The sequence below is a fragment of the Canis lupus genome, chromosome 24, assembly GCF_003254725.2.
Source record: "Canis lupus dingo isolate Sandy chromosome 24, ASM325472v2, whole genome shotgun sequence".
NCBI classification, from domain to species: domain Eukaryota; kingdom Metazoa; phylum Chordata; class Mammalia; order Carnivora; family Canidae; genus Canis; species Canis lupus.
In genome coordinates this window covers 36,583,147-36,602,105 of record NC_064266.1, presented here as the reverse complement: position 1 = coordinate 36,602,105, position 18,959 = coordinate 36,583,147, and the positions used below count along the sequence as shown (strand labels likewise).

At 57.2% G+C, this 18,959-nt stretch overlaps 1 protein-coding gene and 2 long non-coding RNA genes across 5 annotated transcripts; 2 read left to right on the top strand and 1 right to left on the bottom strand.

Moving 5' to 3' along the window:
* The first annotated feature begins 1,837 nt into the window (after positions 1-1,837).
* Positions 1,838-6,246, top strand: LOC125753467 (uncharacterized). Of its 3 annotated transcripts, none has more exons than XR_007405379.1 (2): positions 1,838-1,982; positions 4,752-6,246. XR_007405379.1 is itself a non-coding variant. In XM_049100157.1 (2 exons), the coding sequence occupies exons 1-2, from the start codon at positions 1,860-1,862 to the stop codon at positions 4,511-4,513; spliced, it is 894 nt and encodes a 297-aa protein (XP_048956114.1). In that variant the 5' UTR covers positions 1,838-1,859; the 3' UTR covers positions 4,514-4,745. The 3 variants fall into 3 exon arrangements, 1 of the variants encoding a protein (XP_048956114.1); XR_007405380.1 differs by having other exon boundaries at positions 1,838-2,002; XM_049100157.1 differs by lacking the exon at positions 4,752-6,246 and adding an exon at positions 3,743-4,745.
* Positions 6,247-6,351: 105 nt separating this feature from the next.
* LOC112674106 (uncharacterized) lies at positions 6,352-13,071 on the bottom strand. The gene is made up of 3 exons (XR_003145221.3): positions 12,934-13,071; positions 8,926-9,095; positions 6,352-7,239 (listed from the first exon to the last, which is right to left on the bottom strand). It is a non-coding gene; the product is annotated as an uncharacterized LOC112674106 (long non-coding RNA).
* On the top strand, positions 8,127-10,972 carry LOC112674107 (uncharacterized). The gene is made up of 3 exons (XR_003145222.3): positions 8,127-8,479; positions 8,937-9,749; positions 10,821-10,972. It is a non-coding gene; the product is annotated as an uncharacterized LOC112674107 (long non-coding RNA).
* Positions 13,072-18,959: the final 5,888 nt, after the last annotated feature.

The window sequence follows — 18,959 nt, the reverse complement described above, 5'->3', positions numbered from 1 at the left end:
CCCCCGCACCCACAGGAACCCAGACACTTGTCACAGACCACATCACAGGCACAGGAACATGGACACTCCTACCACACACGCGCACACACACCCCCAAATACACAGCAGACACACACAACACCCTCCACATACACAGTAGCACTCACTGGGCACCTGATGGAAACACCAGACCCATAGCACACACTGACCTGCACACTTACAATCACGCGAAATCCCAGACACACAACACACGCACCAAATGCACACACTCTTGGTGGGGGGGCGCCTACAGACACAGAAGCACAAACAGCCCCAAATCCGACACACAGTGCAGATGCACAGACAGACACACATAGAAACACGGACACACATCCGCAGGCACCCACGTCACGGACACACAACGCACATTTACCTTCCATTCGAAGCTGCCCCAGCCGGCTGGCACCACGACTCCCACTCTGGACGATGACCTGCCTGCCCAGGGGACATCACCTCCCATCCCTCCCTGCCCTCCACCCCACCAAGCGGTGGCTATTCAGGCTGGGCCCGCAGCGATTTATCAGTTTTCTAAAAATCGCTTCCTACCTAATAACAGCATAAACCTGTCAATGAGCCCCCCTCCTCCATGCATGAGGACCAGCCCCAGTGGGGTACACCAGAGGGCGGGGCCTAAGCCAACACCTGAGGAATAAAGCCTGGCTCCGCCATCCTGCCCCTTCCTCCCCTGTGCCTCCCCTTCCCCGTCTGTGAAATGGGAGCAGTAACCGATATAAGAACCAACGAGCTGGTCCAGGACCACCCGGTCCTCATTACTGTAGGAGCAGGTGTTCATCCCCTCCCCAGGGGCAGCTGGAGCTTCCAGTTTTCTCACCGGGCTCTCTGGGATCCTCCGTCGGGGATTCCAATGTTGGACTTCTAGCTCCCTGTGGGCAGCAACCGGGGCTGTCTCACTCCTCACTGTTCCAGCTGAATAGATGCTGGTGGAGTGAATGAATGCGCGCAGGAGAGCATGAAGGGTGAAGGAACCAGTCCGGGGCCCTGCTACAGCTGGCCCAGCGCCAGGAGGCAGCGAGATCTTGTTTGGCAAGATCAGATCCTAACCAGGGAAGGCTTGGACCAAAATGCCTGCAGGTTCATTTCAGGTGGCGACGTTTGCTGCTCTATCTGGTGCAAAGGCAGAGACATCCTTGGAAATCCTTAAGTTGCTCAAAATGCACAATGCAGACTTGTCTTCCCGCTCGGTGTCTTCGACTGTCCCCCTTGGTATCTGCTCCAGCCACACTGGCCTCCTGGCTGTTCTTTGAACCCAGCAGGCACATTTCTGCCTCAGGGCCTTTGCACTTGCTCTTCCCTCTGCCCAGAACGCTCTTCCTGACCCTCGGATAGTTGCATGGCTCCGTTTCCCCAGCTGAGCCACAGGAACATAACAGTTCTGTCGAGGAGGATCCAGCCCGTCCTGTAAAGGCTCAGGAAAGGGAGGGGCTGTTGCTTATTGCTAGCGTTGGAACGGGTGTGCTTCCCTCCCCAGAGGGGATAACTCCTGCTTCCTGTCTCTGCTCAAGTATCACCTACTCAGTGAGGCCACTCCCGACCCCAGCTGCCGGCCCCTCCCCATGCAGCGCTATTTCATGGTCTGTCTCTTGGCCCCTGCTCTTCTCCACAGCTCTCACCACCACCTGACATTCTTTTATTTGATGCCCGTCTCCCTGTGAATTCTCCGGGGCAGGGCTCTTTCTTTGTGCAAAGTTGAGCACTGCCTGGCACATAGTAGGTTCCCAAAAAATATCTGCTGAATGAATGCATTATGAAACACAACAGACTAGGAAGGAATGGAAGGTTCTAGAACAGGCCAGAACATACAAGAGAACAGGAACAACGGAATGGACGTGGCAACCCGACATGACCCAGAAGAGCCAGGAGGAGCCTCAAGCTTCAGTGGACCCGGAGAAACTGTCAGGTTCCCTCCTGCAGAACCTCCACCTAAAACTATGACCAGGGCCCAGGTGGGCACCACTGGGAACAGGTGGCTCAGTGCTGCACTTGGACTTGGGGGGGAGGGTTCCCCATGCCACCTCCCCTCTAGCTCCCCTAGTCTGAGGGCTTTTCCGCCCACTTGGTCCCTGTTCCTGTCCAGCCGGACAGGTCAGGGGTGGTTTCTGGTCTGGGCACTGGGGCACTGGCTCCTGTCTGGGGTGATTCCTGCTGAGTCACTGGCTGAGGCTCTAAACAGGATCCCATGGGCCTAATCGTGCTGGGGGTGGGTGACCAGGGCCAGAGGGATGAGACACCGAGTCTATGTGAAGGGTGGGTGCTGGGCGGGCCACAGCCTGCTGCTCCCCTCCTTGGTGGCTTCTGTTTCACCCCGGCCCACAGCTCAGCTCTGCGAGGACCCAGCCCCGCTTCCAGGCCTTACCAAGGGCCTGGCTACCCTGCTGGTTAGGAAAGAGGAGAAGAGAAGATGTGGGGCACCACCCCCCACCAAGAAGCCCTCCATGGGGGAAGGCTGACTAGTGAGATGCTGTTCCCTACCTGACACAATTCAGGAAGCCTTCATTCCCTTGGCGCGTGGGGTGCTGGCCTAAAGCCTGGGCCTTCTGGCAGGGAAGGGGCTCAGTAGGGGGACCCTGCCTGTCTGCCTGGAGGGTTTGGAGGTCCTGACCCCAACCCGAGCATTATCTTGGCACCTCTCCCTCTCTCCTTAGCCTTCACCATAACCCATCACTGAGCTAGGGTGATGCTCCCCCGAAATTTATCTAGAATCTGACCACGTCTCACCACCTCCATTGCCCCTCTGCTCAGGATCCTCCCCAGGGGCTCCTGCCTCTTCGAGCAAAAGCCAAATCCTCACTGTGGTTTGCTCGATCTACCCATTTCCTCGATGACCTTATCCTACCTCACCTACTTCGCTCCAGCCACACAGGTTTCCTTGCTGTTCCTTGATTATGGCAACCAAATTCCTGCCTCAGGACCTTTGCACTAGCTCTTCCCTCTGCCTGAAACTTTTTTTTGAAACTCTTTTTCCCAGATATTTACATGCCCCCCACCCCACCCCACGCACCGTACTGCCTTCAAATCTTTGCTTGGCATCACTTCCTGAGAGAGGTCTTGCTTCACTCCTCGCCCAACATGGAGACCACTCTCTAGCATGCTGGCTCTCCCAGCTGTGCTTGATTCTTCTTTCCTGACCCTTACCACCGTACGTTGTACTACATATTCACCGGTGCTTGTCCACCTCCCTTGGTACTGCGACATCTCCACGAGGGCTGGGAGATTGTCTGCTCCGCTCACTCTTCTATCCCGTGTGCCCAGGCCAAGGTCTGGCCCACAGCAGGTGCTCAGTATAGTCTGGGCAGATCAGTGAGTGGAGGCTTGAGCTGGAGAACTCGGGAAGGGGAGTAGGAAGGGCACATTTTAAAGCACAGGTGTTCAGGGAGAGCATCTCTGAGGAGGTGACATTGAAGCTGAAGCCTCAGGTTGAAAGAGAGCCAGTTCCTCCAAGTGTTTGTGTTCGAGGCAGCAGAGATAGCAAGTGCAAAGGCCCTGAGGCAAGAACCTAATCCACAAACTCAAGACATAGAGAGAGGATCATGAAGCTGGGTGTAATGTGCAGGTCTGCCGGGGGCGGAGGGCGATTGGGCAAGTTTGGGGATTGATGTTGCTGCCTGTAACCCAGCGGTGCAAGGATCCCACCCGGACACCCCAAGGCCCCCTTAGTATCTGACTTGCTCCTCCCTGACAGTTTTCTGTCTGTCCCACCCAACAGCGGCCGCAATTGGGATCTCAGCTCTCCGCCCTCTGCCCCCCTTCTTCCACCCACCTCCCGCCTTTCCCGCCTGGTGCCGCTGGCAGAACGGGAACTGTGACTCAAGAGTCTGGAAGACAAGGGGCCTGCCCCCCCTTCCCTCCCCCTTCCCTCCCCCGTCCCTCCCTCCACATCCGGGCAGGCGTCTGGGCGGGTGGCCGGGCAGGAGCCAGCCTTGGCTGCCACCGAGGACCCTCCCACCTGACGTTCATCTGGGCTCCGGCCAAGGGCATCCTCCCGGCGGGGCAGACGCTCCACGTGGATTCCTACTGGCGGCGGCGGGAACAAGAGCGGCCGCCCCAACCATGCGACCCTGCCCGCCGCGTGCAGGGACTGTCCCCACCTTCCAGTGCGGGACTCCGAGGTCCAGAGAAGCTGTTCCACTTGCTTGGGTCACCCAGCAGACCTGGCATCGCGGGGCTATGGTGCCTGCAACGGCAGTGCCCGTTTGGCAAGTCCAAGGCGGCAGGCTGGGTGGAGCCGAGCCTTCACCAGTGTAGACAGACCACACGCTTCCCCAGGCACCTCCCAGGCAGGGCTGCCGACCTGTCCCCCAACTTCAGAGCTGGGCTCACCCTTCTCTCACTAGCCCTCAGACCCACACCAAGAAACAACTTGACCAAGAGTCCGGGAAGGAAAACACCCAGCAAATGGGACAAGGGGCCCTTCCCGGGGTGGCTTTGTCCCCTCCCACTCTCCTCCATTAGTGACCTCCTGCCCATCAGCCAGTGACCTCAAGGTCGCTTAATTTTGCAGAACCCGACACAACATTTTTCTGGCCTTCTCTGAAAAAGGCTCATGGTCATTCAGAGTACGGGCTCCAGCCAGATCCTGGCTGTCTTGGTTCAAGCCCCAGCTCAGCCACTTCTTAGCTGTTCAATCCTGGGCAAGTGTCTTCACCTCTCTGGGCCTCATGTGTATAGTGGGGCGTCCCCCTCTGAATCGCGGGGCGTCTCTATCTGTATTGCAGGACTTACAACTTCCAGGGTTGCTCTGCATCTTGAACGAACCGGTGCACACGGCAAGCGCTCAGCGAGGGTTCCCGTGATCCTCCACGTTCGCAAGCCTGAGTCCGTGCCGAGTGGAGCAACACGGCCGGGCGCCCCACCCCGTGCCCACACCGAAAGCTCATCTGTGAAACTCCTCAGTCACCCTGTCCCTCCTGCTAGAGTTACATGTCCAAGTTAGATTTTTCTTCTCTGGCATCCACTTAACAACCCATAGTTATTATTCTTTCTGGCCTAAAATACAGTGCGGTTTGGGGAAATTAATGGACCCAGGCTACTTTCCCTTCTGATGAGGTGGCATCCCTAGCATTTCTGGGAAACGAGGCACTGTTTTCCCATCCAAATGTCATTATGGACATGGGACTTCGAGGTGGATGCCACTTCCAGCCTGGGCTGCCCACCCCGCCCCCCGCCCCCCAAGCCCTCCTGGAGAGGAGATCCTGGGAGTCCCTGAGTCCCTGCTGTCCCCCCACCCCAGCCCCACCTAAACCAAGAGCATGAGATCTCAGGGCTGGAAAAAACCCTCCTCCCCTTGGGTCAGAAAAAGCATAATGCTGACAGCAGAGGCAGGCTTCTTGCTTCATTCTTAGAACCACCATTTGCGGGAGTTGTCTCCTTAGCACCACTTCCTGGGGATACAGAGTGGCGAGGGGAACCCGCCGGCCTGCAGCCACACAGGCAGGGGACAGCAAGAGGGATCAAAACCCATGCAAGTCCGACAGAGAAACGCTGGCATTTACCTTGTTGCTCAGAGTCCTCCGCACGAGGCTGGAAGACCGCCTTGCTCTCGCTCTCCCTTCCTCTCCCATCTCAGCCTGGGCTCCAGGGCGTTTGGAATCCAACAAACCCAACTCACTTCTCACCAGTGTGACCTTGGCTCCCAATTCCCGCTCTCTGAGCCTCAGTTTCCTTATCTGCAGAATGGGGGGCAATGCAGAGCCTCCCTCAGGAGCTCGTGGTGAGAATCTGCCAAGGCGGCAGACGCTCAGAAAAGTGCTTAGCTGGCAGGTCCTCAATAAATTAAGCCTAGTATTCCCACCTGAGCCAGCAATTCCACTCCTAGGTACATACCCCAACGAACCGAAACCCGATGTCCAAACGAAAACCTATTCACGGGAGCACTATTCGCAATAGACAAAGGTGGGGAACCAATGTCCACCAGCTGATGAATGAATAAAAAATGTGCTATATCCATCCAATAGACTTATTCAGCAATAAAAAGGAATGGGGCTCTGATACATTTTGCAACGTGGATGAGCATGTGAAAGAAGCCAGACACAAAAAGCCACAGGCTGCGTGATTCCATGGATGTGAAATACCCAGAGGAGGCAAACCCGTAGAGATGGAAAGTAGGTTAGTGGTTTCCAGAGGCTGCAGGGAGGGGGGGAATGGGGAGTGACTCTTTAATGGGTACAGAGCTTCCTTTTGGAGTGATGGAAATGTTCTGGAACGGGAGAGTCGTGGTTGCACAACGTTGTGAGTGTACTGAATGCCACTGAATTGCACACTTCAAAACGGTCGATGTTATGTGTATTTTACCATAATTTTTAAAAAGTGCTTAGCACAGTGCCTGGCAGACAGCAAGCATCCAATGAAAGTCAACCACGATTATTAACATCATTTTGGGAGAATCTCGTTGTATTTAAGGCTTGGGTTCCAGAGTTGGCTTGTGAGACCAAAATCGAGGCAAAGCCACAATCCACAAAACACAGGACCTATTTTCCCTGCCGTCCGTCGACGGCACCCAGGCCTGGGTCCCTGTGGTCACATTTTCCGTGCCACATGGCAGCCAATAGGTGACTCTGGGTCCCTCTGCCCAGCTGACCTTGTAATTATGGAGAAAGAAAGACAATATATCCCATACGCTCAGTACACGGAGACTGTGGTGCCACATAGCAATGAGAGGAAGAACGAAAATGGGCTAGTCTAGCTAGGGTCGTCAGGGAAGCTTCCTTGGAGCAGGTGACTCAAGGAACCGAGAGGATCTCCATCTGTGACCTGCACGGTGCTGCATGCTTCACACCCAGCCCCCTCAGCCCCACCAGGCTCTCTCTGGTTCACTGAATTCCAGCAACACCTTCTCTCACTGTCTCACTTGCTCTGTCCCCAGGGCCTTTGCACTTGCCTCTCACTTTACCTGGAGCACTTTCCCCATATCTGCCCCAGACGAGCTGCTTTTCTGCTGACTCCTCACATATCACTTCGTCAGGGAGGACTTCCTGGACTGCCCTGTCCTAAGGGGCCCCTGAAATCACGCTCCATCACCACACCCTGCTTTGTTTCCATCCTAGTACTTTTCCCATTTGAAATTATCTTCTTTATGTGTCTGTTATCCATCTCCTCTGCTAAACCATCAGCTCCACGATAGCAAGGCTTTTGTTGTCTGTCTGGTTTTCCGGTGTATCCCCTGGTGCCCTATGCCTGGCAACTAGCAGGTGCTCCAGAAATAACCTTGGGAATAAAGCACAAATAAATGAATGAGTGAATGTGTGAGCAAATGAACGAATGAATGCGTCTTTGTAGAGGGGATGGGGCTCAGCCATGAAAGGGGCCGAGAATGCCACAAGGGCATTGCAGGAGGGGACAGGACTGCCTCGAGGGACCCCTATCAACCCAGGCCACACCCAGGAAATCCGTGAGGGGCTTGTTGACGAGGAGCGGGGGCCAAGCTAGTCCTGGTGACCACAGGCCCATCTGTTTCCCTCCCTCTGGGCGTCCCCTCTGCTCACACGTCCTGGGGGTCCTGTCCACCCAGCTCCGTAGCCCACATCCTGACTGTGACAGCCTCCAGCACTGGGTGACCCACAGGGACTTCCCCAGCAGGTGACAGCTGCGGCAGGGGGAAAGTGCTGGGCAGCTGCCAGGCTGGCCCTGTGTTCCCGAAACTGCCTTCTGGGAATTGAGTAGAGGGTGAGCGTGCCCATGTCAGGGCGGGTTGGCCAATGGCCCTCAGGATGCCCAGCCCGAGTGATCCTGGGCAGGTGGACACACTTCTGTGAGCCTCCATTTCCTTGTGGGTAGACACGGGTGATAATTCTCACCTCACAGGACTGTGTGAGAAAGAAATGGGGCAGTGTGAACAGAATGCCTCCCAAGGGGCTTGCTGTAAGCTATACTTACACTAACATATTACCCAGGATATACGTACACTAACATATTACATAGGATATACTTACACTAAAAAAAACCTATTTATTGCTTATCTCAAATTCAAATGTAAGTGGGCATCCTGGGTCTCTTGTTGTCGATCTTGCTTTTGTGTTTGCTAAATCTGTTCATTGTGGTTGAACTCATGGTTCAGAAGTTCCTGCCTCTGACAACATTCTTGCCTCGGTCTCAGGCTCAGGCTGTGGGGGGAAGCCGGGGCTTGCAGAGGGAAGTGACTCACCCAGGGCCCTCCGGGCCTGCTGCCTCTGAGGCCAGGCCCATCCTCACTCCCAGGAAGCTCCTGTCCTCCATCCAATGGTAAAACCCACCGCAGCTTGACACCTGGGATCCCTCCGAATCTCAGAACAGCACACCACGCTAGGACAGCTGCCCCTCCGTGGTGCCAACGAAGAAACAGGCTCAGAAAGTCGATGGGACTAATCCAAGCTGACAGTGGCACTTCCTGGATGCTGCTCCTCGTCCTGGGGCAGAGCCTGGGGCCCGAGGGCTGCAGCTGGCAGAGCTCCAGGCTCGGCTCTAACTGGTGAGTCCCACGGCCCCCTGCCTGCCCTCCCGGCCACTGCTGGACCAGGACCCAACGAGGACTTACTCAGCCCCAGTTTAACTTCATGGAGGAAATTCCTCCCGCTGGCAGCCTTCCCACGATCCCCAGCTCCACGGCCGGGAACTGCCTCCCCCAAGGCCTGCTCACCTCCTGGCAGCACCAGCAGATGTGGAAACCAGGCTTGGCTCTGAGCTGGCAAACAGTGGGTGGTGGGCGGGGCTTGGGCCAGACACACTCCGCCCCTGCGGCCAGCTCTCCATCTCTTTGGGTCATTCAACAAACATCTACAGAGGTCTATTGCGGGCCAGGCCCTGGGCCCCCCTCTTGGGTCGGTTGCAGGGGAGAGAGTGGGATGAGAAGTATTCAAAAGGCCCAACACACAGCGAGGCACTCATATATCTACCCTTTTCCCTCCATGCACCTACTGTGGGCTCAGCACAGGCCTGTGAGCGAGACAGGATCAGACCAGGAAAGCAGAATGAAGACACCAGGCCGTCGACCAAACTGGCTAGCGACCACGGAGCATGTACTGCGGTGCCGGACTCCTCTCCTGCAATGCTCCTGATGACCCTAAGTGGCAGGGCTGCGACCATGTCTGTCACACAAAGTGGGGAGCGAGGATTAGCACATGCTTCAGTATCGCTCCTGTTAGGGAGAATGGGCAGTGATGGACAGACACCAGACGCACGTACGGGGCACTGAGGACATAGCAGTGAAGAAAATAAAGCCAGAACTCTGTACAGCACCGGAGAAGGCCAGATGCCTGGGTTTAAGTCCCAGCTCTGCCACCTACCAGTTGTGTGACCTTGGGCAAGTAGCTTGACCACTCTGAGCCCCAGTTTTATTTTCTGAAAAAGTAATAACAGTGCCCACCTCACGGGGTCCTGAGGATTTCACACATTCCTCCACGGCAAGCGCCCAGCACAGAGCCTGGTGCACACTAACTGCTCAACACGTACTGAGTATTCTTTTTACTCTCCCCTTCTCAGCTGAGTGAGCCCAGACTCAGGGGAGTTATGACACCTGCCCTGCATGAAAGACTAGTCAAGGTGGAACTTGACTCCGGATGTCCAAAGGATTGAAGGGACCCCTTCCTCAGGAAGCGATCCGCACTCACTCTATTCCAGCTCAGAGGGGCCAGCTCCCCAGCCGCTTCCCTGCTCCAGGCTTTTAATATCAGTGTTCAAGGCCCTACAAGGACACCCTCATGCAGTGTCCAGCGGATCACCTGCGTCCGAACCTCCGCCAGGTGCTGTCTCCATGGGCCCCACCCCCAGTGGGGAAACACACCTTTGTCCATGCAGGGCCTGGGGGTCTGCATTTTAATCAGTGTTGCTGATGGTTGCTGCTCTGGGGCCTAATGCTGCCCGCGAGGCCTGGAGCAGGGCCGAGATGGAGGTCACCCAGGCACAGGTGAGAGCACCATCCAGGTGTGAAGTGGGCTGCAGCAAGCAATATTGTATTTTGGAGAGGGAGAGGAGGGTAAAAGGACAGAAGGAAGGAAAGGGGGGCGGGGGGAGAGAAAGAGAAAGAACGAAAGAAAGAAAAAAGGAAAGAATTCTCATCTGGCCCAAGATTGCCCAAACTGAGTTTGGGGCCAGACCGCAGGGCTCTCATTTCTCCCCTGATTTTTCTGCCAGAGGCAGGAAACATTCTCCCTTGGGATGATCAGAAATAGCAGAGTCCAAACACTAGGCTGGGTGAGAGGACTCCAGGCGGGGGGAGGGATTTACACCAAAGGGCTCTGTGGAGTCTAGAGGGTCAGGGCACAGCCGCTGGCGCCAGTCCGCCTGGGTTCAAATCCCTGCTCTGCCCCTTTCTGGCTGTATGATCCTGGCTGTGGCCTCAGTTTCTCACCCACAAAGCAGGAACCATGATGGTACCAGGCATGGCTACATCTAGGTGTTTAGATGTCATCCCAGGACTTGTTCTCTGTCCACTGTTGCTGGCTCCTCTCAAACTCCCCGCTCACTGAGGCAAGAAGAGCTCCACACTCCAGGCTGCCCCCCCAGCCCGCAATCCCAACAGAAAGAAAGGGCTTCATTCCTTATGGCTCTGGTCAAGATCCCAGGCCAGCCTCTCGTTGGCTGAGAAGATGCAGTGCTCCAATTGCTCGGTACTGGGTCACATGCCCCACACCACCACCCCCCCCCATGGAGTTGGCTCCACCCAGAACCCCTGGACTGAGGATCAGAGGAGTGGAATGGGTGCTGGCTGGCAACCAACACCGGATTCCCCTACAGGGGCCCAGAATGGGTATGAATTTGAATAGGAGAGCACCCCACCTGTGCCACTTTATTTATTTATGTGTTCCTGTTAGGCTTCCTGACAACCCCCTTGGAGGATGCTTGGAGCGGACCAGGCCAAGGTTACCTAGACCGGCCTCAATTCCCCTCCACCCCTGCCCTCTCTCATCTCAACCTCCAGGAGGATGATTTATATGGCACTGCGGTAAGAACATTTGATTCCTCAGCTCAGCCTGTCTTCCTGTCCCCCACCCCTCCCAGCTCCTGGGCCGTGAGCGGTCCAGGTACTTGCCCAGGGCCACATGGCAGGGAGGGACAGCCAGGCTCGGGACCTGGTGCTGCCTGAGTCCACTCAGAACCTCCAGGGCTGGTTCCTGCCACAGGGCCAGGCCCCCTGAGAAGGTGGGCAGAAGAGTGGCCTCTAGGGACAGGAGGCCTGGGTCTGAGCCCAGCTCTGCCCCTTAAATCCACGTGACTGCAGGCAAGAGTGAGCATTTCAGATCTCTAGGTCTCGCCTGCAAAATGGCCCTAAGCCCAGGAGCTACCCCTGGGGTCGTGGCGAAGCTCCCAGAAGCTTGGGTGAGCTGAAGCCCACAACTAGCACTTAATAAAAAGCCGTGCGGCATGGCTCCGGGGCCCCAGCCTGGCCAGCGTGGCCTGGGATGCCCACGGCGGTGAGCACTCTGCCCAGATTAACTCACCATCTTCGAGACGGTGCGGAGGGAGCGGAGTGCTCCTGTTACTACCTGTTTTACTGAGGAAGAAGCACAGAGAGACCTGCCTTGCCTGAGGTCACACAGCCGAGGAGGGGGAGGAGGGCAGGGGTCAGAACACACGGGCCAGGCTGGTTCCAGAGCCCACCTCTTAACCACTCTCCTGCGCCCCGCACGTAGTCGAGGCTTATTGCTGCCCCTCCTGTTGGGATCTGCCCAGCTTTCTGGAGTTAGGGTTCTACTCTGAGTTGGGGAGTAGGGTAGGCCCAAACTTCCCAGTGTCCCATCCCACATGGCCACCCTGTTGTGACCCTGCTGGAGAAACTGAGGCACAGAGAGTATGTGCAGTGCCCAAGGTTGCACAGTCCCAGGGGTAGCTGTGGTTTCTCAGGGCAGTGTCCTCGCCCAGCTGGCATCTCCTGGACCAGCCCCCAACACACACACACACACACACACACACACACACACTCCCCTGTGGGGCTGGGGCTGCTCCCCCCGCCCCGCCCCAAGGCTCCATGCTGGCTGCAGGACATTTGTTACTGTGTCAGTTCCAGCCCCCACCCTGATGGGGGGCCAGCAGGCAGGGGGCTTCCTGGCGGCTCTGGGAGGGAGGAATGCGCCCCCACCCCCAGCCCCATATGGCCTCCATCCCGGCCCATCTGCTTCCCATTGCCTGACGCGGCCACTGCGGGGCCGACGGAGCCCGCCCGCAGGGGTGTGAAGTTTATGTGGCCAGGCCTGGAGCCGGCGGTGACAGGGCCACACACGCTCACACAGACACACATCGGACACCCCCCACCAGCCCTGATGTGAGTGTGCATACACAATCCACCCTTCCATCTGCCCCCAAATCCACCCACGCTCTCACACTCACACCAGCACCAAAGACATCCAACCTGAACACAGATCTCCGTCAGAACGCACCCTGCAACCAACCCTTGACTGACACACACACACACATACACACATACACTCAACAATCCATTCCCATAATGGACCCCCCACACACAAACCCACTTACAAATGTACACACAGACTCACACATCCAATCACACTAGGCTCCTCCACCGACGTGCAAACAGCTGCACCATCCTGAATCGTGCCCCCTCAACACACACACACACACACACCCCTGCCCCCACCAGATGACACAAACTCGAAACAGTGACTTATACACAGGCCCTGGTCCCAGAGAGGCTGCCAGATACAGAGTGGATGCTCCCGTCTCTCAGAGCCCCATTCCCACCCCCGCATCTCCTGCAGCCCCCAAAACTGGGAGCTGCTCTCCAGGGCCCAGGCTCCTCTGCCAGCCATCTGCCACTTGCAACCCTGGCCCCTTCCCTCCCAGAGGCCAAGAGCAAAAGGCCGAGGAGCCCTGGGGGACCGGCAGTCACTGCTGATGTGGACTCAGACCCAAAGGATTTTGCATCCAGTGCCTTCCTTAGAACACCTGAGGGTGTCCCTCCTGACTTACCTGGGCTCCTGGGCACCTAGACTATTTTGGAGAGACCTCGTCACACGGCACCAGGGCCCCACAGGGCAGTTCAGGGACCCATGAACTTGCACTGGGGAAGGAAGGTACATCTTGATTTCCAGTAACCTCCAGCTGAAATCTGGCATTTCCTTTCCCGGGGGGGCGGGAGGGGGCGGGCAGACATGACAAATGAAGCACAGCGGCTGTAGCTCGACTGTGACTTTGTCAGTCGGAAATCACAGGCATTTCCACAAACCTTTACAGCATCACAGAAATAGCGTTTATTCTCTTCCCGGCTTCAAAATGACTGTAGTTATTAGTGAGCCTGCGGCCAGATCTTGTCATTAAATGCACTAACAAAGCAGGACAGCCGTCACTGTATCAAGCACTTCGCTATTACATAGCTAAATAAACCTAGCTCGATATAATTGGCTTTCTTCTAATTGTATACACTTTGTAAATTTAAATCTAGATTGATAAACATGAAAGGGGATCCACAGCACGAAAGCAAATAGGAGCCCTTGAACTAAACCCAAGTACTACATTATTTCACATTTTTACTATCATGATACCTTTTATAGGACACAGTGAGGTTGGACAGCTTGCCCAGGATCACACAGCTCCAAATGGTGGGGCTGGGATTTGAACCCAGGAAGGTGGGCTCACCCTGGAGCCCTGTGCTGCTGTCCTGTCTGTGGAAAGCTGAGGCCCGTGCCCCAACCCCAGGAAGAGAATCCCGGGGCCTGGGAGCCCCACCGTACACAGCACCCAGCAGGGCAACCCAAGGCAGATCCAGAGGGCTGCCCCAGCCAGAAGGGAGCCGAGCTGCGTTTACAACGTGTGAGATTTCTCACCGGTGGCAAAGGCAGGCAGAGCAGGCTCCCGGCTCCCGAGCTCGCAGGCCCTGCTGGGGCTGCACACATGTTGAAAATGAGCTTCCCATCGTGGGGCCCCTGGAGGAAGGAATGGCCGGTGGGCCCTAGGGCTCTCCGTCCCCTGTCCCTCTATTCACCTGACCTCTGTCTGCCTGTCTGTAGCTCAGGAAACTGCCCCATACAAGCCAGAAGCAGAATCACCAGAAAAGAGGTGGGGCCTTCCTTTGTCCCCCCCATTGCCTGGCTCCGTCCATTCGTTTATTCATTCATTCATTCCTCAGTCATTTATTGAGCACCTACTGGTGCCAGGCAGGGTGCAGAGGCAACAGCTGTGAACAAAGTCCCCATCCTCATCAAGCTCACAGGCAAGTGGAGGATTCAGATAAAAAATATAAACAGGGGTGCCTGAGTGGCTCAGTCTGTTAAGGGGCTGCCTTTGGCTCAGGTTATGACCACGGGGTCCTGGGATCAAGCTGCACATCGGGCTCCCTGCTCCTTGGGGAGCCTGCTTCTCATTCCCTCCATTGTTCATGCTTCCCCTCTTCTCCCTCTCTCTCCCCCTCTCTCATATAAATAAAAAATCTTTAAAAAACATGAACAAAAAGTACATAAATGTAATGAAAAGAAATAAATCAGGGACAGGGCAGAGAGAAAGGTCCAGGCTAGGAGTGTGTTGAGATAGTGGCCTGGGAAGGCCTCTCGGAGGAGGTGACCTGAAAGAAGTCAGGGAAAGAGCTGAGGGGATACCAGGTGAAGAACAGCCCCCGAGTGCGGGGAGGAGCCGGAGCAGGCTGCTGCCTGGCTGCCTCGGGCCTTACTTTCTGCTGGCTCTGGGTGAGTTGGGTCTCCAAGTCCCCCACCCCCAGTCACCTGCCCTCCCTCCCTCTCTCTCCAGCCCAAGGGCTCAGGGTGGTTATAGCAGCTCCTGTGCACACCTGTGTTCCTCTTTCAGGGGAATTCCTGGGTCACCCCTACTGGGGCAAGCCCAGGAGTCCAGAGGCTGGGCCTTCCTGCCCCTGCTGTCCCGCAGCCCAGGGCACGGTGCCTGGCCCAGACCCACTTAACACAGGAGAAAACAGGTCCCACAGAGTGACACCCTGGCTGACTCCAGCCTCCCCCGGTGGTGGTGGTGGGGGGCGGGGGCGGCTGGCACTCAGCTGCCTCCCTCTCCTGGCTCAGCCCATAACCTTGACCTCCTGGCCTGGTCTTCAGGGATTGTTGCGATTTCAAGTCCCCACTCAAGTCCCACCACAGGCAGGAAATCCCAAGGGGCCACCGTCTCCTGGATATCTGGGCCTCCACTTGCAGCTGGTGAAAGTGAAATGGTAATGTTCACTGCATCCGTACATTCCCACATGCCCCCCCCCCCAGGTCAGCTGGTGCAGTGTCCACCCCCCCCCCCCCGCCCCCCTTGACTCCCCTCCCCCGCCAAGGGGTCCGACCGTGTCACCCAGGGGGTCAGCTGCCGAGCCGCCCGCCCCCCCCGCAGGTCAGCTGGTGCAGTGTCCCCCCCTTGACCCCCCTCCCCCGCCAGGGGGTCCGACCGTGTCACCCAGGGGGTCAGCTGCCGAGCCGCCCCCCTCCACCTGCCAGGGAGCGCGGGGTCCGCGGGCCCGGGAATGCGGGGGGGCGGGGGGGGGCGGGGAGCGGCTCGCGTTTCCGGTGGGGCCGCCCCCCCCTGCCCCCGCCGCCCCCCGCCGCCGCGGGGCCCCTCATTAAGGCGCCTTGCCTTCCACCTCCGAATTTTCCACGCAGGGTTAGCCTGGCGACGCGCTGTCTGCGGGCCCCATAAAGGCGGCCGTGTGCTGCATTCGTCTCGCTGGGGGCCGGCGGGGAGGGGGCTGGAGGGGCGCCCGCCTGCGAGGCGGGGGGGGGGGGGGGGGGGCGGGGGGGGCGGTGCAGGACGGGCCCCTCCCGGGGACGCGCCGAGCGCTCCAGCTCCACATTTGCAAACAGGCGATTGAAAATACAGGGCGAGCCCAGAAGCGCCCCGAGCGCCCCAGACCCTCCCGGCAAACTTGCGAGGGGCGGGGAGGCCCGAAAGCCACGCTGGGGAGTTGAAATAGCGTCCGCGGTCACACAGGGCGGGTGGCGTCCCGGGAGGCTCCTCTGGGGAGCACCTACTGTGTGCCCCGCGCTGCTCTAGGGAGATGCGGTACAGGATACCTGGGTACCTCGCTGAGGGGAAGGCACACCCCCTGCCCTCCTGCAGCTGGCCTTCCAGCGGGGGAGCCAGACGTTGGCAAATAAACACCTAACATCAAGTGTCAGGTGGTGCTGAGTGTAGGGGAAAATAAGGCAGGAAAGGGTGGGGTGAGGACTGAAGGTGGGGAGGGGTGCATGAAATGGTCACGGGATGGTCAGAAAAGGTCTCTTTGAAAGTTGGAGTCATGTGGGCCTCTAGGGGAAGGGTGTTCTGGGCCGTCTGGGTGGCTCAGTCACTTAAGCTTGTGCTCTTGGTTTGGGCTCAGGTCACTTGGGGTTGTGACACTGAGTCCTGTGGGAGCTCTGCACTCAGGGGTAGTCTGCTTGAGATTCTCTCTTCCACCTCTCTTCCTGCCCTTCCTCCTGGGTCTCTCTAAAACAAACAAATAAATCCTAAATCAATCAATCAATCAATAAAGGAAGGGCATTCCAGATGGAAGAAATAGCCTGTGCAAAGGCCCTGAGGCAGGAACCTGCCTGGCCAGCATTTGTTGATCATTTACTCGAGTTACCTCCCATGCATTTTTCTCCCATTCTTTTTTCCACCACTCTGCCAATCCAGGAATCTGTATAATTTCATCTCTCCAGCTGAGGAAATTGAGGCTCAGAGAGGTTAAGGGGCCACTTGAGGCCCCTCAGCAGGTGGTAGTCAAGCCAGGATGTGAACCAATCTCTTGTACTCATAATGACGTCCAATGATGTGACGTGGGCAAGGCCAGGTCTGATTCCCCGTCTCTGAGCACAGGGACTGGCCAGGGCAGCAGGGGAGGGACAAAGGGAGGGAGAATGTCAGGTCGGTGCCCACCTGCACCGAGGAGTGGTGGGACTCCTCGTGATGGCCCCTTTCTATGTGAAGACGCTCCGACAATAGTCACACCTATAGGGCCTCGCAGAGGATGGCAGCGTCTGGACCAGCCTGCACCACCTGCACGTGGTGCTTGCAGCTTCTGGGACCCGGAAGGGAATCCAGAGGACAGAAGGACAAAACTTGGGCGAGGGAACCTGTCTGCCTTGCTCTGTTTGTTTCTGAGTTTGTTTCAAGGACGCTCTCCCACACTTGGCTTATGCACACCGCGGGACCCTCCGTTTCTGCCGCCGAAGAGGGGTCAGGGGTCCTGGGAGCTGGGGCCTTCTCGGCTGCAGCCCATCTGAGGAGAGTGGGGTGCCGTCTGGCCTCTCCACGCAGGGGCCCCCAGCCCTGACTCCCCCACCAGCTGCCGGCCCCACCCAGCTCTCCACTCCAGGCATCTCAGAACCAAGAGGCAGCTGCAGGGACCCCAGTCTATGTCACGCTGTTCCCAGGGTGACACCGGCGTCATCTCACTATCCCCCCTATCATGCAGCCTCACATTTCCCTCTCCAGAGCAGACCCGACAGTGGACAGTCGCCGAGTCCCTTTGCTCCGCCCGGCCTTCCCTGGCCATCCCTCAGAGTCCCGTTGCTCCCCAGTAGGGTACCCCATTTCCTGTCCTCCCACTGTGCTCGGAGAACCACCCATGTCACCCAGCTGCCCTGCAGCCGGGCCTGCCTCTGTGACAGTCAGCCACCCACAGGAAACCCCTCCTAACCCACAGACCTCACCGGCTTCCTCCCTAGGGTCTCACCTGCAGGCCTTGGACAACCTCCCCGGCACCCAGGTACTCCCTGTGCTCCCAGCTTTCTTGGCTCCCACCTCTCACCTCCCCACATGGCTCAGCCATCTTTCCCTCCTCCTCTGGGTCTGGTTTCCCACTGTGTCCCGCTGCCCTCTCCTGCACGGGCCCTTGCCTTGCCTCAGCCTCCCTCTGCTGTCATCCACTGCTGCTCTGATCCTTCTCCCGCTGATGCCAGGCTTCCCTCTGCACCGTCCTGGGGAACGTGCAAAGGCCCTGGGCTCTCCCTGTGTTCCCCTCTCTATGTCCCCTCCTGCTGTCTCCCTCCTTCCTCCCCTGTGTCTGCCTCTCCTCTCCCATCCTTCCCACTGGTGCCACCTCTCCCAGAGACCTTGTCTCTATAACTCTGAGTCCCCCACCTAGTTCTTTCCATCTTCTTATTCCATTACTCCCCTCAGACCTAATCCGTCCCCAGATCCACTTACATCTTGATGCCCATCATCGCCTGCATTTATGTTGCCCTTGGCCCCCACCTACCACCTGTCTTTGACCTTTGTCCGGCCCTCCCCTGACTTCATCTCTGCTCCTGGCTCCTTTCACCAGGGGCTCCTCCGGTCCCCTGTGAGCCAGTCATCCCCTCTGTTTCCACCCTTTAGGGTCTTCCCCACTTTGTGCTCAGACCCATACTGATTGCACGTCTTCTGTCACCACCCCTTCTGCTCTCTGTCCCTGGGTTTTTCCGTACAGACCATCAACCCCCAGCTTGTCCCCTGTGTCCATGCACCCACCCACCTGCACTGTGAGCTATGTCTCCCCCAGGGCATCGACCCCCACTCCCTCTTGGGCCACTCCTCCCCTGGGTATAAATTTTGCTGCCATTCTGAGGGTTACATCTATTTTCTGGACACGGACTGAGGCTGTCACCACCCAATGGAACGAATATGGAAGAGAAGGGAATGCAAGATTCTATCAGACAGTTCCAAGCAATCGGTCCATTTTGTGATCACCCTGATTAGTCATCAAGGTGTGAGCTTGTTGGGCAGATTATTTCACGCTGTCGGCTGCCTGGGGACCCCCTCCTAGTGCCCAGTCACCACTCTGCCTGGGACACACTGAAGAGATGACGCCTCTCCATGGAAACATTGAAGGATGTCACTGATTCCCTGGGACCAGGGCTGTGAGATCCCAGACACACTTCCTAGTAACATGTGCTCGTACTGGAACATTTACCCAGGAATCAAGAGTTGGGCAAATTAAAGATACTCCTTTTCAGCTAGTGAAGTAGTTGCATCTGGTAGGGAGAAGTACAGCACATTGCTTGTGCAGCGCTGGAGTCTGAGGACAGAAACAGTGT

What these genes read in the sequence shown, in the direction of transcription:
- LOC125753467 (XM_049100157.1), top strand. Translation starts at nt 1,860, where the DNA reads ATGGACGTGGCAACCCGACATGACCCAGAAGAGCCAGGAGGAGCCTCA. An exon ending in AAACTATGACCAGGGCCCAG is followed by an intron (nt 1,983 to 3,742) that starts GTGGGCACCACT and finishes CCCACCCAACAG; the next exon opens with CGGCCGCAATTGGGATCTCA.